Genomic DNA, 27,574 nt, shown 5'->3' on the forward strand with positions numbered 1-27,574 from the left:
AGGAAAACCTCATTTGTTTGGTTCAAAGTTAACAACGTAACGTAAGACTTACCACGTCCACAGCAATTCTGCTTTTTAAGGGATGTGGCAGAGTTGTCGTTTGAAACCTAAAAACGTTTTCTGAAAAGCACCCCACTGTACCCCAGTGCTCAACAAGAAATATCGCCTATAATTCAAGGAAAGACTGGTTGACGTCATTCAGCTAGTTTTAACCACCTTCAGTTTATGACTTAATAATGAGCTAAGGACATAGAGCATACAAAGATATAAAATACATTTTTTTTCAAATCGCCAGGGCTACTTGGATACAACTTCCTAAGCCAGAGCCAGACAACAGCTTCATACTTTATAGGAAGCTGGCCAGCTTTTCTGTTCTTCCCACGATTCACGATATCTAATATTGCCCTGTGCCAGTGGTCCCCAACCTTTTGGGCACCAGGGACCGGTAACGTGGAGAAAGGTTTTTCCACGGACCGGAGGGGGCGTGGTTTTGTGTGCTGCCGGCATCCCGTGGAGGGGGCTTTGCTTGTTTGTGCGGCCCGGTTGTTGGCATGCCGCGGCCCGGTACCGGTCCACGGACCGAGGGTTGGGGACCCCTGCCCTAGGCAACTTCTACTCCACATGAACTCCAAAGTATAATCAATAATAGACTGTGTAGGTATTTATTCTGAAATTTGCATTCCTTGCACTATCGTCTGTTTTCTATCTGTCAGGGTGATGTGATGACAACTGTATCTACGGGTAGTCGTGACCTACCACCCTTCATTTCGCAACTGAAGCTACAACTGCACCCAAAAAAGTGACTTATGACCATTTTGCACGCTCACGACCGTTGCAGCATCCCCATAGTCATGGGGTCAAATTTCGGATGCGTGGCAACTGACTCGTATTTATGACGGTTGCAGTGTCCAGGGCGTCATGCGATCCCCTTGTGTGTGTCTTAACCGTGACATGGAAGGTGGTAAAATGGGGCCAAACTCACTGAACAACAGAAATTTTGAGCTTAGTTGTGGCCGTCAGTTGTAGCGTAAAATAACTAAAGACTCGTGAGGTAACTACCTCTTTGTACAAGCCGTTGAAGAATTTAAACTCTAGCCCTGTTCCATGAATAAGTTAAAGCGCTTAGACAAGACGGCATCACCAGCTCTGAAAAACTGATGTAAGAACACAGTAACACACTGCTCTCTCACGGGGATAAATATCTATGACCCACTGACAAAAAACCCAGTGTGGGTTGGTTTTTGTTCTGTTTTATCCACAAGCCGTTTTCTCTAACCGACAATGTTTTAAGATTTTTTTTTTTAGCTAGGCTCTTCAGACGACAGCACAGCTATCAAACTGAACAGAAGACTTTGGTAAAGCTATTGACTAGGGCAGGGGTAGGCAACCTCGGCTCTTTTATGACTCATGGACTTCAACTCCCAGAATTCCTGAGTCAGCTATGCTGACTCAGGAATTCTGGGAGTTGAAGTCCATGAGTCATAAAAGAGCCGAGGTTGCCTACCCATGGACTAGGGCACAGGACAAAGCGCCAGCGAGAGGTCATAATATAGATGGGCAAAGATGCATTTTCCAATTCCAATTTTTTTTAAAAAGGATCTAAACTGCCCTTACAGCCTGTTTATATACCAGGGGTCTCCAAACGTGGCGACTTTTAAGATTTGGGGACTTCAACCCCCAGAATTCCTCAGCCAGCTTCTGAGGAATTCTGGGAGTTGAAGTCCACCAATCTTAAAGTCGCCAAGTTTGGAAACCAGGGTTTATACCACAGCGTAGTCTTTCCTAAGCTGAGGCTTATGAAGTCACCCACGGAACATTAGTTAAGAGGAGAAAAGCTGATATAGCACATCACCCTTTGGATATTATTGTTTATACTGTATTCTCCCTTTTTGCAAATAGATTAGTATCAAAGCCAACCTATCTGCACAAGCAGAATAATGTCAAGAGAAATGGATCAGGAAGATGTTCCCTTTAAAGATATTTAGGATCACACACGGAGGCCCTTTCAGAAACATAGTGCATCAATTCTACAATTAATGATCAACTCCATCCCAAATGCGTTGTCTTTGAGATTTAAAAGCTCTCTGTATCAGGGGTCTTCAAACTTGGCCCCTTTAAGACTTGTGGACTTCAACTCCCAGAATTCCTCAGCCAGCATGCCTGGCTGAGGAATTCTGGGAGTTGAAGTCCACAAGTCATAAAAGGGCCAAGCTTGAAGACCCCTAGTCTATATCCTACTCCAGGAGTTGATATTATTCTATCATCTATTAATAACATTGCAGTACTACTTTCTTTTTTATGCACCATGATCAAAACCTCAAAAAATGTTCATAGTGCATGATGTCATGAAGTTCTCAGGGCCACGATGTTAAGCTTACCCTGAAAGTAAATTCAGCTAAAATAATTGTGACTGTGAAAACCATTTACACACACACACACACACACACACACACACATTTTAATTGTCAAAATTATACTAAAATGACCCACTCACCTATGATTTAACTTAACCATGATCTAACCAACAAACCCAATTTTCAGGGCTAACACAACACACTAAATCAGGGCTCTTCAAACTTGGCCCTTTTATGACTTTTGGACTTCAACTCCCAGAATTCCTCAGCCAGGCACGCTGGCTGAGGAATTCTGGGAGTTGAAGTCCACAAGTCTTCAAGTTGCCAAGGTGAACACCCCTGATTTACAAGATCACCATAACTTGTCTTCTCCAGAAAGCTTTCTGTAATGTCCACTTTTTACGTCCACTAACTGAAAGTTTAGCCTTTGTTTATGAGATCATCAAACTATCCAGTGTTACTAATATCAACAGGCCGTCTATGCAACATATTGCAAAGCAAACCTGTCAGGATGTCTTGACTGCAAGCTATGTTGCCTCTTTTATCAAGCTTATGTGTTAGGGCTAGTCACGTCTAATCTCAACACCGTATGTTCAGCCCAAAACGGGCTGCGCACAAATAGCTCTTTAAATCACAAGCCATGTATGGTTCTCCGAGAACATCACCAGTCTGTCGGTTTGCAAGTTTTAACTCTATTTAATCACTAGAGGTACCTTACTGCAATTAGATGTTCATCGCTAAAAAAAACAGAAGCTTCAATCATGGGTCCCAAAAATCCACCTATTACCTTCAGAAAGAATAAAACAAACTTGAGGAACAGGAGCTGGGAGATTCAGAAGTAGGTAAATGATTGCTTCCTTCCTCAAAAGGGACGCAGCCTTGTCCAAAATTAAGCACAAGATGCCAACTTCACTCACAGGCCTGACGCTATCAGAGATGTTAAATGCTCACCAGTCAACAGACCCAACCATAAGAAAGGGCCTAACCAACATAAGCCTCCTGGCACTGTTCAGGGTTACGTCTACCCAAGAATCCATGTGGCTTTGAGGCAGGAGCCTGGCTTGGGAAGGAAGCCTTCAAACCCCCACCCCGAAAGAGGAGGAGGAAGGTCAGTTCCCATCCAATCCGGCCCCCTTCGCCTTTCCTTACCTTCTTTATTAAGCCTCATCACCTCTCTGCCGCTGCTGCTGCCCTCCTTCCCAAGGTCTTCTACGTCAATACCTGAGGGGGGGGAGGAGAAAAGCATCATCAGGAAAAGATTGCACGTCGGTACTCACATATGGGTCCAGATGGGGCAACAGAGAGAGAGAGAGAGAGAGAGAGAGAGAAATCAGAGAGGGAGAATAAGACAGAAAGAATTATAGAGAAAGAGAGAGAGAATGAGAGAGAGGAAGAGAAAGAGAGAATGAGAGGAAGAATGATAAAGAGAATGAGAGAGAAAAAGAGAGAATGAGAAAGAATGACAGAGAAAAAGAGAGAATGAGAGAGGAGGAGAGAGAATCAGAAAGAATGAGAGGGAGAATGAGAAAGAGAGAGAGAGAATGAAAAAGAGAATCAGAGAGAGAATGAGAGCGGGAATGAGAGAATGAATGAATGAGAGAGAATGAGAAAATCAGAGAGAGAATGAGAGCGGGAATGAGAGAATAAGTGAGAATGAGAAAGAGAATCAGAGAGAATGAGAGCGGGAATGAGAGAATGAGAAAATCAGAGAGAGAATGAGAGAGGAAGAGAGAGAATCAGAAAGAATGAGAGGGAGAATGAGAAAGAGAATCAGAGAGAGAATGAGAGAGCGGGAATGAGAGAATGAGAAAATCAGAGAGAGAATGAGAGAGGGGGAATGAGAGAATGAGTGAATGAGTGAGAATGAGAATCAGAGAGAGAATGAGAGCGGGAATGAGAGAATGAGAAAATCAGAGAGAGAATGAGAGAGAATGAGAGAGGAAGAGAATCAGAAAGAATGAGAGGGAGAATGAGAAAGAGAATGAGAGAGGGGGAATGAGAGAGAGAATCAGAGAGAGAATAAGAGCGGGAATGAGAGAATGAGTGAATGAGAGAGGATGAGAAAATCAGAGAGAGAATGAGAGAGGAAGAGAGAGAATCAGAAAGAATGAGAGGGAGAAAGAGAGAGGGGGGAATGAGAGAGAATGAGAAAGAGAATCAGAGAGAATGAGAGAGGGGAAATGAGAGAATGAGAAAATCAGAGAGAGTGAGAGAGGGGGAAGGAGAGAATGAGTGAATGAGTGAGAATGAGAATCAGAGAAAGAATGAGAGCGGGAATGAGAGAATGAGAAAATCAGAGAGAGAATGAGAGAGAGAATGAGAGAGGAAGAGAGAATCAGAAAGAATGAGAGGGAGAAAGAGAGAGGGGGAATGAGAGAATGAGAAAATCAGAGAGAGTGAGAGAGGGGGAAGGAGAGAATGAGAGAGAAGGAGAGAACCAGAGAAAGGGAAGGAGAGAGAATCAGAGAGAGAGAGAAGGAGAACGAGAGAGAGAGACAACACAGGGGCCTGGCTGCCACCCCCCTCCCCCCTAAGCCCCCAAGACGACCACCCACCCCATCCCTGCATCCCCGCACGGGCATCCTTGGCGGCGTCTCCCCCTCCCCTCCCCCCACCGGCCCCCCCGCAGCGCCCGCACGGGCCGGGGGTGCCAGGGCGCCAGGCGTGCCACCTCCCTCCCTCCCTCCCTCCGCCTGGCACGTGGGCGCTGGGGGCGGGGGTCTTACTGTGCGGGGGGGCGGCCTCCCGCACCCAGGCGGCCCAGGGCTGGCCCAGGAACGCCTCGGGACTGGGCACGGGCCGCTCCAGGGCCGCCATGGCAGCAGCAGCAGCAGCAGCGCCGCCGCCCCTCCTCCTCCTCCTCCTCCTCCTCTTCCTCAGCAGCTGCTTCCTCCTCCTCCTCCTCCGCCTCCTCCTCCTCCCCGCCGCCGCCGCCGCCGCCGCCGCGCGGCTCCCGCTCGCGCCGCCTTGCCCGTTTCCCGCGGCGGCAGCAGCAGCAGCAGCAGAGGCAGAGGCAGCAGCAGCCGCGCGCGAGCAGCCAGGAAGCCACGGGATTCGAGGACGCCGCACGTCATCCTCGGGACGTTCCGCCGCCGCCGCCGCCTCCCGCCCTCCCGCCGCCTCCTCCTCCTCGGCCGCCGCCTCAGCCGCAGCAGCCGCTGCCGCCGCCCACGCGGGGCTAGTGGCAGCCCCGGCTCCCTATCAGAGTCCGCCGGCCGGCCGGCGCGGCGCGGCGCAGGCGCGATGGCGCCGGGAGAAGCCGCGCTGCACTCAGAAGCCCGGCCCGGCCAGGCGAGGCGGGACAGGTGGGCGCGGGGGGGGGGCTGAGGAGAGCGGGAGGGGGAGGGGGGAGCGAGGAGGCGGGCGGGCGGGGGGAGGGAGGGCCGGGCGTGGGGCGGGGGCGCCCGGGAAAGGGGTCTCCTGGCGAGGAGGAGGAGGAGGACTGGGGGGGGTGTCCTGAGGGTCCTCTGAGCTTCGGGGGGGGGGGTTTCTTGCAGACGTTTCACGACCCAGCTAGGTAACCTCATCAGTGCTAGGTGGGAGTGGGGTTTGTAGGGAAGGGGACTGGGGGGTCCTGGGTGCCCTCTGAGCTTGGGGGGGGGGGTTTCTTGCAGACGCTTCACGACCCAGCTAGGTAACCTCATCAGTGCTAGGTGGGAGTGGGGTTTGTAGGGAAGAGGAGGAGGATTGTGGGGTCCTCGGTGCTCGCTGAGCTTGGGGGGTTTTCTTGCAAGACATCTCATGACCCAACTAGGTGACATCATCAGGGCTGGAAGAGAGAGGGGTTTGCAGAGTGGAGAAGGAGGAGGGGGAAGAGGGAGAAGAAGAGGAGGACGGTGGGGTCCTCGGTGCCCTCTGAGCGTGGGGGGGGGGGTTTGCTTGCAGACGTTTCATGACCCAACTAGGTAACACCATCAGTATTCAGAGGAGAGTGGGTTTTGGGAGGGGGAGGATGATTATGGGGTCCTCGGTGCCCTCTGAGCTTGGGGATTTCCTTGCGGTCGTTTCATGACCCAACTAGATAACCTCATCCGTGATAGAGGAGAGAGGGGTTTGCAGAGTGCAGGGGGACGAGGAAGAGGAGGACTGTGAGTCCTTGCTGTGCTTGGGGGTTTTCTTGTGGACGTTTCACAACCCAACTAGCTATCATCATCCATGCCAGAAGGGAGGGGGTTTTGTGGAGAGAAGGAGAGGGAGGAGGAAGAGGAGGACTGTGGGGCCCTTGGGACCCACTGAGCTTGGGTTTTTTCCTGCGGACATCTCATGACCCAACTAGGTAACCTCATCAGTGCTAGAAGGGAGAGGCGTTTGTAGACTGGAGAAGGAGGGGGAGGACTATGGGTGCCCTCGGTGCCCTCTGAGCTTGGGGGGGGGGGTTTGCGGACGTTTCATGACCCAGCTAGCTAACCTCATCAGTTACAACTGTTGTAAGTGTGAAAAAAGGTCATAAGTCACTTTTTTCAATGCTGTTGTAACTTCGAACTCTCACTAAACAAATGGTCATAAGTGAAGGACTACCTGTATCAGCAAGCTCTTTTGCGGAAGACATTGAAAATCAGCATAGCTGCTATATCTTACAGGTTGCCATGTCTTTCAAAGTTCATGTAAACCAGGGCTCTTCAAACGTGGCCCTTTTATGACTTGTGGACTTCAACTCCCAGAATTCCTCAGCTAGCATAGCTCAGCTTGGAAAACTCCCTTTTCCTTCAGTGTGCCTGGCTGAGGAATTCTGGGACTTGAAGTCCACAAGTCATAAAAGGGCCACGTTTGAAGACCCCTGTTTTTTTTTTATTGAAAAGTTTTAACATACAGTTTATCTTTAACAGTCCCCCCTCCCCCTCCCCTCTCCCTCCCTCCCTACCCCTCCCCCCTCCCCCCCCCCGACTTCCCAGAGCTAAATACAAGGTATAGGGGAAAAAAACCCATCATAAGCAACCATATACTAACAACCATAAACTCTAAAATCCATCACTCTCTAGCTTATACAGGATAATACAAATCTTAATAATATCAAATATATATAGAAAAGAAAAAAGAAAGAAAAAAAAGGAAATAAAGAGAGAAAAAACGAAGGAAGACTTATTCAAATGCTACATGAAACTTCTTAACCCTGTATTTATTCTGAATGTACTCAACCCATTTTCTCCACTCCATAAAATAACGTTCTTGCGAGTGATCTTTCAAGTAAGCCGAAATCTTTGCCATCTCTGCCAGGTCGGAAACCTTTAAAGTCCATTCTTCTATAGTCGGTAGTTCCTCTTTCTTCCAATACTGACCTATTAAAAGTCTTGCTGCCGTGATTAAATTCAACATCAACTTAGTGTCCACAACCGTAGCATCTGTAATTATTCCCAACAAAAAGAGTTGCGGACAAAACTTTATCCTTTGCTTGAAAATCTTCTGCATATTCCACCAAATTTTTATCCAAAAGGCCTTAACCTTTTTACAAGTCCACCATACATGAAAATAGGTTGCATCTTCATCACCACACCTCCAACATTTTGGTTGATAATTCGGATACATACTTGCCAGCTTTTTAGGATCTAAATGCCATCTATAAAACATTTTATAAAAGTTCTCTCTTAAATTTTGAGCTTGTGTAAATTTTACATTCCTCACCCAAATCTTTTCCCACGTGTCCATTGTAATAACTTCTTGAATATTTTGGGCCCATTTTATCATACAATCCTTAACAAGTTCTGTTTCTGAGTCAATCTCTATCAATGCAAGATATATCCGTTTAATATGTGCTGGTCCCTGATTTCTAATTTGCTTTATCAGATTTTCATCAGTCATTGTAAAACCATTTTTCTGATCTTCTTTCCACCTGGCTCGTAGCTGAGTATATTGAAACCAATTCTGAACAATCTTCTCATCTCGCAAGAGACTATATTGTTTCAAACACCAAACATTTCTTTCCAAGTTTAGAATCTCCTTGTAGGTAGTCACATCATGTTTGAAACCAGCATGTATATTTTCTATTGCGTGTTTTGGAATTGCCCACAATGGTATCTTGCAGTCTAGCTTATGTCTGTACTTCTTCCAGACTCTCAGCAATGCCTGTCTTAAAATATGCACTCTAAACACATTATCTACCTTCTTATCATACAACAAATATGCATGCCAGCCAAACAACAAGTCGTGGCCCTCAAGATTTAATAATCTCTCTTGTGTCAAATTAATCCAATCACTTATTCCTGATAACGCAGCAGCTTCATAATATAATTTAAGATTAGGCATTTTAAGACCACCTCTTTCACGAGTATCCTGCATAATCTTAAGTTTGACTCGTGGTCTTTTCCCTGCCCAAACAAATTTGTTGATACCTCTCTGCCATTCCTCCAAGTTAGAATCTTTCTTAAGAATCGGTATCATTTGAAATAAAAACAGAAATTTAGGCAGGACATTCATTTTCACTGCTGCAATTCTTCCCAGTAAAGACAATTGCAATTTTTCCCAACTCTCCATTTCTCTTTGAATGTTTCCCCATAATTTTTCATAATTATTTTTATATAATTTTGTATTAGAGGGCGACAAAAGCACCCCCAAATATTTGACCCTTTTGACAATCTCAAATCCAGTTAACCCTTCTAAAAGGGCCTTTTGCGATGCTGTCATATTTTTGGCCAAGATTTTAGTTTTTTGTACATTAACTTTAAATCCAGAAACCTTCCCATATTGCATTATTATCTCCATCAGGTCCACAACAGAGCTCTCCGGCTGGGTCACTGTAACAACCAGATCATCTGCAAATGCTCTCAATCTGTAATCCTGATCTCTAATCCGTATACCCTTAATTCTTTCCGAATTTCGTATTTTTACCAATAATATCTCCAATGTTAACACAAATAATAAAGGCGATAACGGGCACCCTTGCCTTGTACCCTTCTCAATACTACATACTTCTGACAAACTATTGTTAACTATTATTCGAGCTGTTTGTTTTTGATATAATGCCCTAATTGGTTGCAAAAATTTATCCCCAAAATTCATTTTATCTAAAACTTTCATCAAAAATTGCCAATTCAATTGATCAAAAGCTTTTTCAGCATCTAAAAAAATTAGCGCCGCAGGGATCTGGTTGTTCCTTTCCAAAAATTCCAACACATCAACTATATGCCTCACGTTATTTTTCATTTGCCTACCACTAATAAACCCAGTTTGATCCCCATGAATCATCCGTTGCAGAACCCTCATCAGTCTATTAGCCAGCACCTTAGCAAATATCTTGTAATCTGTATTTAATAGTGATATCGGTCTATAGTTTTTTACTTGAGTAGCATCTTGGTCTTCCTTCGGGATCAGAAAGATAAAAGCCGTTCTCCAAGATGGAGGCACCTTTCCCCCTCTCTGGATTGTCTGGAACAGTTGCTTTAACGGTTGAACCATCTCTAATTGTAAATTTTTGTAGTAAGCCGCAGTCAAACCATCTGTACCTGGCGCTTTGTCGACCTTCAACTCCTTAATTGCTGTAAATATTTCTTCTTCTGTAATCAATTGATTAATCTCCTCTTTTTGTACTTGCGTAAGAACCGGGATGCTAGCATTCTCCAAATACTCATCAATATCTTTTTCATTAATCTTCTCCTTAGCATATAATTTAGAATAAAAATCCACAAAGGCTTCCTTAATAAGATCCTGTTGAAACACTACCTTCCCCTTATGTTCAACTTTGTCTATGTTAGAAGCCCTCTGCTTTTTCCTTAGTCTATAAGCCAGCCATCTACCTGGCTTATTAGCATTGCAAAAAGTATTATGCCTAGCAAACCTCAAGTTAGTTGCCACTTGATCAGCCATTAATTTATCAAATTGTCCTCTTAATAGCTTGATAGCCTCCTTAGTCTTCACATCCAATGGATTCAAAATCAAGGCCTTCTCTTTTTCCTTAATTTCATTCTCCAATTCTTTCCTTCTAGCTTCCAAAGTACGTCTATGTTTATTATTCATGTATATCAGCACCCCTCTCATATATGCCTTGCTAGCATCCCAAACCATGTCCATAGACGTATCCTTATTCATATTAATTTCAAAAAAATCCTTCATCCGTTGTTTACATTCTTCCACGTTTTTCTCATTTCTAAACAAGTTCTCATTTACGCGCCACGAGCGCCTATCTCTATTGTCCTTATTGATCTCTAACCATACTGGACTATGGTCAGAAATAGCTCTTGCACAGATCTTTACCTTCTTAATCCTAGAAAAAAAGTCATTAGTCAACAAAATGAAGTCAATCCTAGAAAAAGATTGATGTCTATCAGAAAAAAAAGTATAATCCTTTTCATGCAGGTGTGTGTCACGCCAAATGTCTTGCAATTCCAAATCGTCCTTCATTTCAAAAAAAGATTTAGGCAATCTGGCATGGCATGGAATACGCTTAAAAAAACCAGCCTTATCCATCTGTACGTCCAAAACGCCATTCCAATCCCCCATAAAAATAAACGATTTGTAATCCAATTGAGTAAGCTTTGTATGAAGTGAGCTAAAAAAGTCAGCCTGTTGTTGTTGTTGATTAGGAGCATACAGTCCAACTAAAAGCGTTTTTTTGCCTTCTAACAACAAATCTATCATTACGTATCTTCCATGCTTATCTGCTTCAATTAAGTCCGCTGTTATAACACTTTTAACATAAACAACCACTCCATTTTTCTTATTCATTGCAGAGGCAACAAATTCGTACCCAATCTTGAATTCAATAAAAACTTTTGGTCCATAGCCCTAATATGCGTTTCTTGCAAACATATAACATCGGTCTTAAATTGTTTTAAATATTGAAAAACTTTCTTCCTCTTCTGAGGCGAATTTAGTCCATTAACATTCCAAGTTAAGAATTTAGTCGCCATTCTTGTCGCCCCGAAGCTTCTGGAGCACCTCTCCAATGGCCCTATCTTCTTTGGGCCACGCTCCTCCCACTGCCTCGCTGTAAGTACGCTTTGAAAGTTCCATAAACTTCTGCTGGTCTTGTTCTTTTATTTGTTTTGCTCTTTTTAAAGCAGCACGCGTCACCCTTAGCTCTCCAGCATCAGCCAACAAAGTTGTAAATTGATCCCTTCTAGCACCATCCTCCTCTGTCTGGCCATCTTCAGCCTCATGAGGTTTTTCTTCACCAGATCCCTTTGCCGCTTCCAAAAGTAATAGTGGGGTTGCTTTTAAAACATTGTTGTAGAAATCACGCGCCTGTGCCACAGTAGTCAGATGGTATCTTTTACCTTCATACATCACCACCAGCCCAACTGGGATCTCCCATCTGAACCTTATATCACGTTGCTTAAGTTCCTGCACAATAAATGCAAAGTCCTTTCTTCTCCTTAAAATCTTTGGAGGGATTTCCTTTAGGACCAAAACTTCTTGGTCAGCAACCACTACTTTAGTATCGTAGGCAGCTTGAATAACTTCATCTCTGATTTCTCTCTTTGTAAAGTAAACCACCACATCTCTAGGTAACTTCCTCTGTCTGGCAATCCATGAGTTAACACGAAAAACTTTATCCATACATCCCTTTATTTCAGATGCTGGCTGACCCAATACTGCTTCCAAGGCTTCAGAAATCAGCTGCTTTAAATCTTCTTTAATATTTTCTTTTAAGCCTCTGATTCTAACAGCATACTGCATCTGCTGAAACTGAACAAGGCTTAACTCTCTGTCCATTTTATCTCTTAAGTCTTCATTCTCCAATACCTTTACTTCTAGTACAGCATTTTTTTGAGTCAAATCTTCCACTTTTTCTTCCAGACCTTGCACACATTCAGCCACACTTTCCACTGTAGACAAAATGTCTACCCTCATCGCACTAAATTTCTCTTCCATCCTCTCTTCTATTCTCTCCTCCATTTTTGCCAATTTATCACCCAATGTTACTAAAATTACCTGGGCGTGTTTTTCAAGGGCATCTTGTAAATCCTTCGATGTCAATGCAGCAGGAGGAAGCAAAGTTTGCAACGATGTCTGTTGCACCGGAGAAGTTCCAGCACTCCGAAGAGTTTTTGAGGGAGGTTTAGCCGCCATCTTTTACTTTCACTTATGACGCACTTTCACTTTAAGTTTAAAAAGTCCATTAAGCTCGAGAGTAAAAATAAAGATCCTCTTCACCTTTTCCTCTTGTACCGCTCTGCCTGCTCCTTTTATTCCAGAGTCTTTCCTTTTGGCAGGGATGGTCGTAAACGCCTGGCTCTGCTCCAAGAAATCCGGAGCAGAGACGCTGACCAGCTGGGAGCAACCCAGGCTACGGGGGAGTTCAATCCTTCAGCCACCCGAGCTTTAAACTCAGGCGGCCCCGGAGAACTCGACCCCTACCTGGGGCCTCACCCCCTCCTCTTCTCCCGAGGAGGGGGCTTCAAATTCACCCGAACAGCTGATCGGCGCTGTTTCGGGTGAAATCTACACAGCTGAGCCATGGGCAGCCCGAAAAGGCTGTCTCCGGCGCTCCGCCGCCACCGGAAGTCCTTTTGAAGACCCCTGTTGTAGATAAAAGGTAAAGGTTCCCCCGCACATGCGTGCTAGTCGTTTCCAACTCTAGGGGCCGGTGCTCATCTCCCTTTCAAAGCCAAAGAGCCAGCGCTTGTCCGAGGACGTCTCCGTGGTCGTGTGGCCGGCATGACTAGACGCCAAAGGCGCACAGAACGCTGTTACCTTCCCACCGTAGTGGTCCCTATTTTTCTACTTGCATTTTTACATGCTTTTGAACTGCTAGGTTGGCAGAAGCTGGGATGAGTAACAGGCGCTCAGTCTGCTACGCGGCACTTGGGATTCGACCCGCCAAACTGCCGATCTGATCGACAAGCTCAGCTTCCTAACCCACTGAGCCACTGCATCCCTTTTCCTGTTGTAGATAGTGTAAGATAAACCACCATTTAATATAGTCCACTGTTTACTGTGTTTATTCCTGGGTTATCTCAGTGCAATAAGACTGTGCACGCTCTGACAATTTCTGTTGCTATGTGAGACATCGGTTAGACGAGTTTTGCCCCATTTTATTATCTTTCTTGCTGCATTTGTTAAGCGAATCCCTGCGGTGGTTAAATTACTAACCCGGTTGTTAAGTGAATCTGGTTTCCTCCATTGACGTGGCTTGTCAGAAGGGTGCAAAAGGGGGACATGTGACGTCCGGGGACACTGCAACCGTCATAACTATGAGTCAGTTGCCAAGCGTCTGAATTTGTATCCTGTAACCACAGGGGATGCTGCAAAGGTCGTAAGGGTGAAAAACGGTCCTGAGTCACCTTTTGCAGTGCCGTTGTAACTTTGAACGGTCACTAACTGAACTGTTGTAAGTCGAGGACCCCATGTATGAGGTAGTCCTCGACTTACGACCACAATTGAGCCCACTTAGAATTTATGTTGCTAAGTGAGAAATTTCTTAACTGAGTTTTGTGACTGTTGCAGCATTCCCAGGATCTCGTGATTAAGATTCAGGCGCTTGGCAACTGTCTCACATTTACAACATTTGCAGTGTCCCGGGAGGCACACGTGATCCCTTTTTGTGACCTTCTGATAAGCAAAGTTCAATGGGAAAGCCAGATTCAGTTAACAATGGTGTCACTAAACAACTGCAGTGATTCACTTGACAAATGTGGCGTGAAAAGTCATAAAATGAGACAAAACTCAATGTTTCGCTTAACAGCAGAAATTTTGGGGTCAATTGTGGCTGTAAGTCGAGGACTATGTATGTGAGCTGCCAACACTCAGTGTTCATTCTCTTCAGCCTAAATATTATGTGTGCTTTAAAAAAAACATCATTTTTAAATTGGAACACTGCAATTAAAAACTAAGAATTAGGTAAAATTAAAAACAGGACACGGATATGTTTAAGTAAAAATAGATTGATAAATGCTTTAACTGAGCTTGTTCTGGTTAGAAATTTATTAGTTTAAGTATGTTATATTAAATGTTAAGGGGAATAGTGAAGGAATTTTTGATAACGTAACCTGAGATATGTACTAAAAATTTTGTTACTGAACTATTGATTACCCGGTCACCATGATGCTTTCTAAATATTTGGATGTTAAATTGGAAAACTAATAAAACTTGTTATAAAAGAAATATATCATTTTCTTCAGCCTATCTGTACTGCTCTTGTGGATATCTCCTTGCTAACCGAGACTTTCACCGGCCATAAAATAAATCTTTATTCAAAGATATGATGTTCCCTGAGTGTCTTCACTTAACTCATGTCAGTTCATACAAACATTTCTGGATCTGTGGAAGCCGAGTTTAGCTAGCATCCGGGAGCGATGCACCCTTTTCCCTTCCCCTCCTAGCAATTCAAAACTTAATCACTGCCATATTAAAACCAGTTAAAATGGCGCAGAGTCACCGCTCACCTTGCCTATTACAGCCGTAGCTTTCTAATAAGTACGAACCGTTTAGGGATTTTAATTTTGCCTTCAGGCATGGCAGCCTGGAGAGCGTTTACCTCCTCTAAATTGGATGCTGTTTTCTGCCTGTAGCTTTTCAGTGGATCCGGCAGGAATTAGAGCAAAGGAACTACTAAATGCAAACACTCAACCGTTCTTGACACCTGTCTTGTCTGCACGGGGATTTCAGAAAGCCCCAAGTAAGGCCGCCGCCTCTTTCGTGCTCAGGCTTACCTGGAATCAAAACAGATACGTGAGCGCATAAAGGACTCCAAGATCATTTAATGCCTCATTACAATCAAGGCATGATGGATCCTGCAATCAATGATGTATGAATGGATGGATGGATAGAGGGAGATAGATAGATAGATAGATAGATAGATAGATAGATAGATAGATAGATAGATAGATAGATAGATACAGATGAATGAATGGATGAATAGATACAGATGAATGCATAGATACAGATGAATGGATGGATGGATGAAAATATACATATATATATATATATATATATATATATATATATACACACACACACATATATATACACACATATACATATACATACAGATAGATGATGGATGGATATAGATAGATACAGATTGATGGATGCATAGATATAGATGGATGGATGGATGGATAGATGATAGATACAGATGAATGGATGGATAGATACATACAGATGGATGAATGGATAGATAGATGCAGATGGATGAATAGATAAATAGATAGAGTGTATACTAAATCATAAATTGTGGTTGTAGCATATAAACCAGAATGGCTGGATACACATTATACAATAAACCAAACAAATTAGCATTATACACAATTTGGCTTTTTTATCTTTTAATTGCCAGCAAGGCCAGACAGGTGTGAGAGACCTATTTTTCTTACAGTCTTTAATTTAGAGCAGGGGTAGGCAACCTTGGCTCTTTTATGACTCGTGGACTTCAACTCCCAGAATTCCTGAGCCAGCATGACTGGCTCAGGGATTCTGGTAATTGAAGTCCACGAGTCATAAAAGAGTCAAGGTTTCCTACCCCTGGTTTAGAGGATGGATGTCAAATAAGATGCTGCTGGAAGAGAGTGGGGTACTTGGCCATCTTTAAATTACCATGGCCAGCAATGGGAATTAGAGAACCGGTTTTGGCATTTACCTCAGATTCCAGAGCAGGATTCTGACCTAAAGGAAAGCCTGGATTTCTTCAGCTACGGTTAGATCAGGGGTCTTCAAACTTTCTCCCAAAGGAGAGAAAGATGATTTTCGATTTCATTGAAAGATGTTCTTCAGAATCTCATTTTGAGAATCACCAGAAAGTCAAAGACTGCCTTATTGCTTTATAATGTTTAATCAAAATATAAAAGTTAGACCTTGTGACACTAGGTGGCAATATTTCCTAAATCTAAGAATCAGGGAATTTGGTGAGGAGAAATCCACAACTACACAAATTTCCTTAGTGCAGGCATGTTTATTTTATATTCTCTCTCTCTTTCCCTCCCTCCCTGTATATATGAGAAGCAGAGTCACTGCTTCTACACACACACACACACACACACACACACACACACACACACACACACAGCGTGCCTGGCTGAGGAATTCTGGGAGTTGAAGTCCACAAGTCATCAAAGGGCCAAGTTTGAAGACCCCTGATATATACACATACACATATATATATGCATACATACATGCATACATACGGTACATACATACATATATATATATATATATATATATATATATATATATATATATATATATATATATATATATATATATATATATATATATATATATATATATATATATATATATATATATATATATATATATATATATATATATATATATATATATATATATATATATATATATATATATATATATATATATATATATATATACCGGTATATATATATATATACCGGTATATATATATATATACCGGTATATATATATATATATATATCTGACAAGCTCAACCCTTCCAAAGTGAGTCTATTTCTCATGGACTCTCAAACTATTGACATTTTATATGAAACAAATAATATCCAGAAATGAAATTGCCTGTTTCTTTCATGTGAGGGCTTGACATTACATGCTTCTGTTAAAATTGGGATTCATTTTGGGGTTCCAAAGAAGGGCATCTGACTTAGAGGGTTCCCATTAGTGTCACAGTGCTATAATGTAGGTGATGTGGTGACTTTCTAGGATAAAAGAATGGCTCAAGCAATGGAAAACAAATACATTAACATTAAATGGCATCAACATTTCCTTTCTTTTTCAGATCCTGGGTGTGACTTAGCAAGAGAACCACAATATCAAGAGAGTTAATCAAACCTAGATTCCCTCCATTAAATATTATTACACTTACCCACCCTATCTTGATCACACAGCGCCAAGATTTACCACACTCCGAATCATTAATTTTGTTTAATCCTGTTTATATCGAACGTCTATTTGTTTATTGTGAACAGGTGCTTTTCTACTGCTCCAGCCGGCCAGCCGCTGAGCCTCCCCAGAGCGGCAACGCAAGACACAATAAAACGATACGGGTACTAATTGTAATATTTAATCATTACTATTAAATCATCATGAAACCATAGCCTCATACATCATCCATTGGTAATTCTAAAAAAAACTCTTTTAGCTGAGGCATATATTATCCTAGCCTGTAAAGATACTTTGGCGTTTCTGTCTTGCAAATGTCATTTTTGCTATGTATTATTGAAGACTTCAAGGAGAAGTTAACTAAGATAATGTTTGTGTGTGTGTGTGTGTGTGTGTGTGTGTGTGTGAATTCATCTTTTGCTGTCCCTTCTACTCTGTGAGTTTCCTGAACTTCATCTCAGATTGCTATCACTAAACTACTCACGGAAAAGTAAACAGGCTTCTGTTTTAGAAACTCCTTAGTTACAGCAAAAGTTTTGTTTGATTGTCGTTCTCACTGCCTGATAAGGGGAACACCTGTCAGCGGAATCGCAACAATCTGGAGGCAACAATCAATGGAATCACAACACTCTTGAGATAATCTAAAAATCTGTTTATCATGGATGGTTGCTTTTTCAGAAAGACACCGGATGGGATCTATCTTTGCTTCGTTGTTTTACTTGTAAAAATATCTGGTAAGAGTTTTATTCATCTGAGATACGGAGATTTGTTCTGCCTAATGATTTGTCAGCTTTCGTGTTTTGGTAACTGGTTAGTCCGATACAGTCCCCTTGTGAGGATTTTTTTTTAAAAAAACACCAACTAAATTTATGTAGATATTTCAACAATTTATCAACTGGCACAAGTAATTCTTGCCAGTGCACAGATTACAATCAAAACAATAACGTAACTTAAAAATAAACTTCCCAAACAAGAACATAAGATTTTTTTTTCCTTTTTAACAACCCTATAATCCCTTGCATCGGGATGGAGACGTAAGACATAAATAACTCCATTTCCAATCAGTGCAGATAAGATTCCTTACAATTCTCCCTTATTCTTAATTTTCAAAATGACAGAGCACACGGAAGGTCCGTCCGTTAACAGGGATGACATAATTTAATTTAATTTAATTTAATTGTAAGTGATTCTGGATACAGATTCCATAGATTCTTATACTTAAGAACAGGACATTGCATGAACTGATCTTTAGTCTTATATTTGTAGTATGAATCCCAGCAACTAATACATTTTAGTTAGACCAATGTAATTCTGCACCTAGGATCCCAGACTCCTTTATGCCCAATTAAACCTAGTTTTAAACTTTCCTTGGTTTGGAGCTTGGAATTTGTGAGATGCAGCTACAAAGAAGGATGGGTAGTATTTTTCTCACTTGTTTTTTAATCCTAAGACTTCAGCTTTATAGACATTTCAATTCCAATAAAGACTATATATGGGCACCATGAAACACGGGAAAATCAATATAATGCAGTTAAAATCATCTCATCCACCTTCTACTTTTTTTTTAAGCAAGCCAACAAAAGCATTTCCGCTTTAGGAAACCTTTATGGCTAATTGACTGATATCTTGTATTAATTGGCTTTGTGCTTAGACTCATGTAATTTTATTTTATAGCTATTGGCTATGGAACGTAAGTATTTATTGCGATTATAATCCTGTTTGGTGATTCACTGTAAATTGCTTTAAGAGTTTATTTGGTCAGCTGCCAGCCTATGCAGCATATAAAATTAAAAGGGAAAAGACCAGCCTTCCTGTTGGATGAAAAGCACATGGGCAGAGCTACCCCTTGCCGAATTCCCAACAGGAATTCTGCGATCTGTAGTTCCAATTCTTCGGATACCTGTCTTCCCAGCTGGGACTGAGAACCCCAGTCATGTAGGTTTTACCACTCTAGAAGTCATAGGAAAAATCCATGGTTTGTTCTGCGGTACAGCTAATAAATTACATCTGAATATAGATTGATAATGTGATATACTCTCTAGCTTGAATCTCTGTGTCGGCAGTGTCATTAAAATGATTTGTTACTAAGTGACCTTAGTCTCAAGCTTTACTTTACAGAGGATTTATAAGTGTTTATTAAATGTTTATTCATTTAACATACTGTTTCATATTGTTGTTTTTATTATGCTGTAAGCTGCCCAGAGTCGCTTGATAGTGATATATATATATATATAGTGGGAGGAAGGAAGGAAGGAAGGAAGGAAGGAAGGAAGGAAGGAAGGAAGGAAAGGAAAGGAAAGGAAAGGAAAGGAAAGGAAAGGAAAGGAAAGGAAAGGAAAGGAAAGAAAGGAAAGGAAAGGAAAGGAAAGGGGACAGGAAAGGAAAGATGGATACTAGGTTTTCTGCTACTCCTGTTTTTGTTCAATTAAAAGAGGGAGCTTCGAAGTCTAAGGATATCTTATTCCTTTCTAAGGTTTTCCACTTAGCCTCACAATTGTCCCAGCTTTACTCAGGAATTTAAAAGAGCCAAAAGAAACTCCCCAGTCGAGGTCTCGGCAAAGAATTACAACTCTTATTTTGATCGAAACAGAAAAGGGTGGCCTTATTCCTCTTCGTGGCCGGTAGAGGAATGAAGGCCACAACCCGGAAAGATGTCTTCCGCCTTTTTATACCTTTTCAGAAGAAAAAGATATAAAAAGTTTGGCTTGAAAATATCCTCCGATATCACAGTGGTTCTCCCATCTCCTGGTGGGAGAAGGTCACTTCCGTCAGGAGGCTGTGTTTGGGCCATCGCTGGGTTTTATTCCAGCCCTGCTCCTCGTGAGTTACAACAGAGCTGCAATAATAGCAAAGGTAGAAAAGTAGTTGTCTTCCTATTAATCCAATGCTCTTCAGCTACGCTGGCTTGGTAGTCCTCCTTTCTGAGGCTGATGGGTGCTTTCCTGGCGGGTGTGAAGCTGGGGGAATTGAGATTAGTATAAATCTATACAAGATATCAAATGAGAAAAACTGAGGCAAACTGAAGTTTTGAAGTCCACGAGTCATCACAGGGCCACGTTTGAAGACCCCTGCTTGTGGACTTCAACTCCCAGAGTTCCTCAGCTACTATGCCTGGCTGAGGAATTCTGGGAGTTGAAGTCCACGAGTCATCAAAGGGCCAAGTCGGAAGACCCCTGCTTGTGGACTTCAACTCCCAGAATTCCTCAGCTACTATGCCTGGCTGAGGAATTCTGGGAGTTGAAGTCCATGAGTCATCAAAGGGCCAAGTTGGAAGACCCCTGCTTGTGGACTTCAACTCCCAGAATTCCTCAGCCACCATGCCTGGCTGAGGAATTCTGGGAGTTGAAGTCCACGAGTCATCAAAGGGCCAAGTTGGAAGACCCCTGATCTACCGTATGCCTGGCTGTAAGAGTTATACAGGTAGTCCCCGACTTTCAACTACAATTGACCCCCAGGTTTCTATTGCTAAGCAGGACAGTTGTTTCCCCCCCCCATTTTACAACCTTTCTTGCCACAGTCATTAAGTGAATCACTGCAGTTATTAAGTTAGTAACGCCGTTGTGAAGTGAATCTGGCTTCCACCACTGACTTTGCTTGTCCGAAGGTCCCAAAAGGGGATCATGTGACGCCCCCGGGGCACTGTGACCGTCATGAATATGAATCGGTGGCCAAGCGTCTGAATTTTGATCACGTGACCGTGGAAACGCTGCAATGGGCACATGCAATGTTTGTAAGTATAAAACAAAAACGGTCATAAGCCACTTTTTTCAGTGCCGCTGTAACTCCGAACGGTCACTAAATGAACTGTTGTAAACCGAGGACTGCCTCTACCTCAATAGGTGCCCTCGCACACCGATTAGAAGAGGAAACAGCAGGAGGAACATTGGTAAATCAAAATGGCGGCTTCAACCATGCGATCAAAGCCATGCCCCCTTTTTTTTGCACATAAGGCGGGGCCGGGACAACTGCAGCCACCATCTTGATTTTTTTGACCTACCGCCCCACAGACACCCCTGTAAACATAGCTGTTTCTCCTTAACAGGGAGGTATATGTGTTGAGCAATTTGCGCTTTGAAAATAATGCTCCCCAACAGCACCTGTTGTCATTTGTCCACAATCTGCAGGGGGAGAAACCCTCAGCTTCTCTGATTTACCCGCAACGGGCAACGTTGCAGAAAATTCACCTTCTGGTACCGTGGTGCACGCTTTTCGACTCAATTTGACGCCCCATCTGTTGCCAAACATTTCAATACCGTCCAAGTATCCTTTAATCATCAACTCAAATCCACTCACCCAAGCTTTCCGGATCAACCCCGTGTCGCCACTTCTCTATCAGGTATGTGTTTCCTTAGTGGCAGAAGCCGTGGCTGGTAACTGGAAGTCATAAAAGTGCCAAGGTTCCCCACCCCTGGTGTAGGGTTTCCTGCCTAAGCAGGGGGTTGGACTAGAAGACCTCTAAGGTCCCTTCCAATTATTATTAGTAGTAGAGACGCTGAGCTTGTCGATCAGAAGGTCGGCAGTTTGGCGGGTCAAATCCCAAGTGCCGCGTAACAGAGTGAGCGCCTGTTACTCGTCCCAGCTTCTGCCAACCTAGCAGTTCGAAAGCACGTAAAAATGCAAGTAGAAAAATAGGGACCACTACGGTGGGAAGGTAACAGCGTTCCGTGCGCCTTTGGCGTCTAGTCATGCCGGCCACATGACCACGGAGACCTCCTCGGACAAGCGCTGGCTCTTCGGCTTTGAAACGGAGATGAGCACCGGCCCCTAGAGTCGGAAACGACTAACACGCATATGCGGGGGAACCTTTACCTTTAGTAGTAATAGTAGTAGTAGTGTTAGTTGTGTTAGTAGTATTAGCATTAGTATTAGTATTAGTATTTCCTGCATGTCTTCAGCATTTCAGGATAATCATAAGCTTTGTCGGCATTTAGGAAGCAGAGGCACAGCTGCCATCAAAAGTGCCCTAAATTTAAAATAACTAATTTTAATGCAACATAAGCCTGATTCCCCCGTCTCATAATTTATCTTTGGTTTATCGTTTCAGGTGGTTACCACAGGAGACCCCGTTCTAGATTATGAAACAATGCCCCATGCCTTTGACCTGCAGATCCTTGTGGTCGATTCTGCAGGAGCCCTGGAGCTGCAGATTCTGACTGTCCAAGTGAGCGATGTCAATGAACCTCCGGTGTTTCAAGGCAACTTGGCAAATCAAAGTAAGGCAGCGGTTTTGGTGTAAGGCCAGATTTTGCCCTACAGGTAGTCCTCGACATACGACAGTTTTGTTCAGTGACCGTTCCGCATTACAAAAGCGACTCGGGACTATTTTTTTTCTTCATTCTTACGGCCGTTGTAGCATCCCCCCCTGATCACGTGATCAAAATTCAGACGCCTGGCAACTGACTGGTATTTATGACGGTTGCAGTGTCCCCCCGGGGTCATGCGATCCCCCTCTTGTGTGGCCTTCTGACCAGCAAAGAGAAATGGGGAAGCCAGATTCACTTAACAACCATGTTACTAACTTAACAACTGCAGCGATTCACTAGACCACTGTGGGAAGACAGGTCGCGAAATGCAGCAATATTCACTTCACAAACCGTCTCGCTTAGCAACAGAAATGTTGGGCTCAATTGTGGTCGTAAGTCGAGGACTATCTGTACTGCTGTCATCTGGTTTCCATTCTTTAATGACCAATTATATATAAAGAAGCACTGCATTCAAAATTTACTGCGACAGTGAGTCATGAATGGGATGAAAGTGACATATAAAATAAATAAATAAATAAATATAACTATTGGAGAACAGAGAAACCCGCTCACAAAAGCCACAAACTGAGTTGCATAATGGAAAAAGAAGCTCCTTCCAGAGAAAAGCTGTCACGTCAGCTTCCTAGAATAGTTTTCATTCCTTCAAATTAACGTATACTGCTTTTATCTGTACAGCCGTCATAATCTACATCTTGGAAAACACACCACCAGGAGATATTTATCAAGTTTACGCAGGGGATTCTGAAACGACACCCCCTAGAACAGTTGCGGTGAGTAGAATCGACTCATGTTAACGTCCATGACAATCACTCTCTGCCGAATTCAGTGCTCAGAAACGTTCCTTTAACAAAAGGCTTACGGACTGCATGTTATATTGCACTTGTGCAACCAAGCCTTTGAAACCGATTGGTCCAAGTGATGTGAAATGGAAGAGCCAGGGCAGGGGTAGGCAATCTTGGCTCTTTTATGACTCGTGGACTTCAACTCCCAGAATTCCTGAAACTAGCCACGCTGAGGGAAAAGGGAGAGGTTTCCAAGCTGAGTCATGCTGGCTCAGGAATTCTGGGAGTTGAAGTCCATGAGTCATAAAAGAGCCAAGGTTGCCTACCCCTGAGCCAGGGCAATGGAATGTTTACCCTCGAGCTTTATTTATTTATTTGGAGTTTATTTCACCTTTATTTTTGATCAGCAAAAGGCAACGAATATACCTAATAATCTTACCTCCTATTTTCTCCACATCAATCCTGTGAGGTGGGTTAGGTAGGAGGAGAGAGAGAGAGAGAGAGAGTGTGTGTTATTGGGCCAAAGGCATCCATCTAGCTTTCATATCTAAGGAAAAACGAGAACTTACAGATTCCTGATTTCTATCCCAACACCTTAAATACTACAGCAAACTGGCTCTAGGCTTTAACTGGAAGAATTGCTGTTGGTTTTGCTTGTCAGGTGGAAGGATCAGGACCATATGTTAAGTTGCCCTTCAAAAAGGTTGTATTGTCCAGGTCTATAGACAAGAATCTGGTCAACGAAAATTCAGTGCTAAATTGGCACCAGATATGGGTCAATGGAATTCAAGAAGACCATTTGTAGCAACGTAACAACTCTAACCTGATGACACATTTAACTCCACCCTCCAACTCTGCCTGCTCTATTTAATTTGGATGTTACATATAGATGTCCTCTTAGGATGACTCAGGACAACCTAGAGGTTAGAGACAGTAAACAATCAGTAACAATCATAAGCTAAGAAAATTCATTTCCCCCAAATCCTGCCAAGAATCCAACAGTAGCACTGACTATTTATTTATTTAATTAGTTTTATATACTACCCCAACAGTCAGGAACCCTTCCCTTCCCCTCACTTCTCTTCCCTTCCTTTCCTCCTTCCCTTCTTCCTTCCTTCCTTCCCTTCTCAACAAGCAGGTAACTGACTGCTGCTGGGTGAAGGAGGAAGCCAGGGATTGCGAGAGTGGCTGGGAAACTGTCACAGAACATTGAAAATGACCGTGTGACCACAGCAGCAGCTCAGCAGCAGTCAAGCAGCCACAACTTCCCCAAAATTCATTCCCTTGAGAGTCGTGGGTCGCAGATTTTGAACACATTCTGTAAATTAGCCCTTTAAATTAGGTTAAAAATCGGTTCAAAAATTGTTGCCCTACGATGCAGTGTTTCGCCCAGTTAAAGGTCATGAGACTGAGACTTTTAGCAGCATATGTTACACATGGTCCCATTGCATTTGATTATTTCTTCCAGTTTTCCCTGAGCCCAAATTCCACATTCTTTTCAATTTCTCCAACCGGAACCATTTCTACATTGAAGTCATTTGATTTTGAGAAAGATCTACCGAGGTAAGATCATATTCATGATCCAGAAATCAGGAAATGACGGTTTGATATTTTAAACTGGGTTTAGCTGCTAGAGCAATCCTATCTATTGTGTTGGTGTTTCTTTTGTTTTGACAGCTATACATTAAATGTTACCGTAACAGATGCCCTTGGAGTTAGCATTAACAGAATCCTGATGGTCAATATCATAAATACGAACGATGAAGCTCCTTACTTCACCACGTAAGTAGGAAAAAAATCCCAGTTGCGCTAAACTTTTACTATTTAGGCCTGGGTGATGCTTTCAGATCAGATTTTTAAAAATTTAATCAGCTATAAATGGCTCCATTTTATTTCACGAAGAAAAACTGGAGGTACTTGCTTACCTTTGCAACTAGGAGTACCTGTGGGGGGGGGGAGGAAACATCAGCAGTGCATCTTAAGAGTAAACCCCACTTCCTTCCTTCTAGCCCTGATGATGTTACCTAGTTTGGTAATGAAACGTCTGCAAGAAAATCACCAAGCTTAGAGAGCACCAAGAACCCCATATAATTAATTTTTGCTTTCACGTTGTAACCCTTCATTGTGTTAGTTATATTTTAAATATTATAAGAGACGCGGATCAAACATATCCAAGTGTCCTGTCTAATTTCTGTTATAGGAAAGAGAGAGTTTTCAAGGTTCGTGAAGAAGCAGCATCGGGAACATTTGTTGCTAATATAACAGCTAAGGATCCTGATGGCGAAGATTTTATTCTTAACCTTCGCTATAGCATGGGAGTTCCTGAAGCAACCCCTAAATTCTACATCAACCCAAGTAAGGAATTAATCTGATTTGAATAGAATCCAGAAGAATGCTATAAGTCACAATCACAGCTGAGCTTGGAATGACGGTCATATTTCCTTGTGGTCATTAAGAGAGGCGTCCACATGACTGCCTTGCTCAATGACTGCAATCCCAGCTCCACCGTTTGGGGTTTTTAATCAGAACATGGGATGCTTCGGGGGAACACATTAAGCGGAGCGTGGGGTCCCATCCCAGTAGTTGCTAACATGCTCTTAATAAATACTCAGAGCCCTTGGTGGAAATTACGATTGTGCTACTTTTCTTCCCACATTTTTTTTTTGCAATAATATAAACAGGGACAGGCAGAAGGGGTCAAAAAATTCAAAATGGCAGCCACAACCTTGAGGTCAAAGTCCTTCTCCTTTGCAAGATCGGTGAAGAAGGAATACAGCTTTGATCATCTTCACGATCTTGACTTCAATGATTCTTACCTTTGGCCATCCTCGTTAGCAACTATATAAATCTCAGGCTGAAAAAAGCCATGAAAGCCGCCTGGTGATTTTCGGCCAATCACCAGGAGACAGTGAGTTCTAATCCCGCCTTAGGCATGAAAGCCAGCTGGGTGACTTTGGGCCAATCACCAGGAGATGGTGAGTTCTAGTCCCGCCTTAGGCATGAAAGCCAGCTGGGTGACTTGGGGCCAATCACCAGGAGACGGGAAGTTCTAGTCCCGCCTTAGGCACGAAAGCCAGCTGGGTGACTTGGGGCCAATCACCAGGAGACGGTGAGTTCTAGTCCCGCCTTAGGCATGAAAGCCAGCTGGGTGACTTGGGGCCAATCACCAGGAGATGGTGAGTTCTAGTCCCGCCTCAGACATAAAAGCTGGCTAGGTGACTTGGGGCCAATCACCAGGAGACAGGGAATTCTAGTCCTGCCTTAGCCATGGAAGCCAACTGGGTGACTTTGGGCCAGTCTTTTTTTCTCCCAGCAGCCTAACTCATCTCACAAGGTTGTTGCTGTGGGGAAAAAATAGGAGGAGGAAGGTGTTTTTGCATAGGTTCACCGCCTTCCGTTATTTGTAAAAATAATAAAAGCGGAAGACAAATAAAGAAAAATGTGTTGCAATCAAAGGCTAGGCCTGTGCTGGTGCCTGGAAACTCTTACCGCTTATTTCTGTTTTAGTGACAGGTACGGTCTTGGTGTCTGCTCGGCTAGATCGTGACGCTTCCTCCATCAGAACCCATCCTAATATTTCTTTGACCATCCGTGTTGATGACAACCCTCCCCATGAAAGGCCTGTTGAAATAGAGATTTTCGTCTTTGTTGAAGATATCAATGACCTTCCGCCCAAATGCAGGGAATACAATCCCAGGTAACAATAAAACGGACTTTCGGAAGAAGTGTGCATTCAGCCGGTTCTCCAAACTCAACAAAATTTAGCTACCGTTTCTGCTGAACTGGTGCGAACCGGCTGAATCCCACCACTGAACAGATGCCTTTGTTTATATTGATGTTAAAAAGTGGGAAGGAGACCAGCAAAGAAAGGATAGCAACCTCCTCTTAAGGCCCATGAAAAGTTATTAAAATACTTTTTTCAGTTCTCTTTTCTGATATCATCATATGGCCCCCTCAAAATTTCTAACACACGAGATACTGTTGTGATTCAGGGTCAGCCTGTGGGTTCGGCAGTTGGGTCGGACGACTCAGAGGAGGAGGGGGGTGTTGAAGACCTTGCTCAGGGGGTTGAAGATCTTGATGATGATAGCCCTCAGGCAGGCCCCTCCCACTTGGTCACTATGGAGACCCAGCTGTGTGAGCCTGACAGTGTGGATGAAGATGACCCACAGCTGGCCCTGTTCAAGGACGCCCGACGCAGGAGGCAGTCAAGTAGGAGTAAACAGAGGAAGGCAATGGGGCTTCTCGGAAGGAGAGAAGCCACGCCCTGAACTCTTTATAAAGGGAATGTGTGGGGAGGGCTGGTTTGCTGAAAGCAACCGCTCAGATAGTGTTTCAAAGCTCCTGTATCTTGGTTCGTGTCTTGTTTGTTTTTGTTGTAATAAATTTGGCAGACGGTATTCCAGCCTCTTGCCGTTTGTAAAGGGGT

The 27,574-nt window shown here is 43.3% G+C and overlaps 2 protein-coding genes across 5 annotated transcripts in view; one reads left to right on the forward strand and one right to left on the reverse strand.

Moving 5' to 3' along the window:
• ATXN7L1 (ataxin 7 like 1) overlaps positions 1 to 5,440 on the reverse strand; it is a 77,041-nt gene extending 71,601 nt beyond the window's left edge. For all 4 annotated transcript variants that reach the window (XR_014026802.1, XR_014026803.1, XM_081330398.1 and 1 more), the window contains exons 1-2: positions 5,081 to 5,440; positions 3,504 to 3,575 (exon numbers count right to left, since the gene is read on the reverse strand). Coding sequence is in view for 2 of the 4 variants with exons in the window: in XM_081330398.1 (XP_081186524.1) it covers positions 3,504 to 3,575; positions 5,081 to 5,171 (163 nt within the window). In the remaining 2 variants the exon portion in view is untranslated. The remainder of the gene's footprint in view (positions 1 to 3,503; positions 3,576 to 5,080) is intronic.
• A 157-nt stretch (positions 5,441 to 5,597) lies between these two features.
• The window catches only part of CDHR3 (cadherin related family member 3), a gene marked incomplete at both ends in the record, with an annotated part of 37,996 nt that continues 16,019 nt past the window's right edge, over positions 5,598 to 27,574 (forward strand). The window contains 9 exons of the mRNA XM_081331932.1: positions 5,598 to 5,659; positions 19,780 to 19,919; positions 21,224 to 21,435; positions 22,144 to 22,312; positions 23,039 to 23,133; positions 24,614 to 24,708; positions 24,823 to 24,927; positions 25,346 to 25,500; positions 26,653 to 26,842. Of these exons, the coding sequence (XP_081188058.1) occupies positions 5,598 to 5,659; positions 19,780 to 19,919; positions 21,224 to 21,435; positions 22,144 to 22,312; positions 23,039 to 23,133; positions 24,614 to 24,708; positions 24,823 to 24,927; positions 25,346 to 25,500; positions 26,653 to 26,842 (1,223 nt within the window). The remainder of the gene's footprint in view (positions 5,660 to 19,779; positions 19,920 to 21,223; positions 21,436 to 22,143; positions 22,313 to 23,038; positions 23,134 to 24,613; positions 24,709 to 24,822; positions 24,928 to 25,345; positions 25,501 to 26,652; positions 26,843 to 27,574) is intronic.

The sequence above is a fragment of the Vipera berus genome, assembly GCF_964194415.1.
Source record: "Vipera berus genome assembly, chromosome: 6".
NCBI lineage: Eukaryota > Metazoa > Chordata > Lepidosauria > Squamata > Viperidae > Vipera > Vipera berus.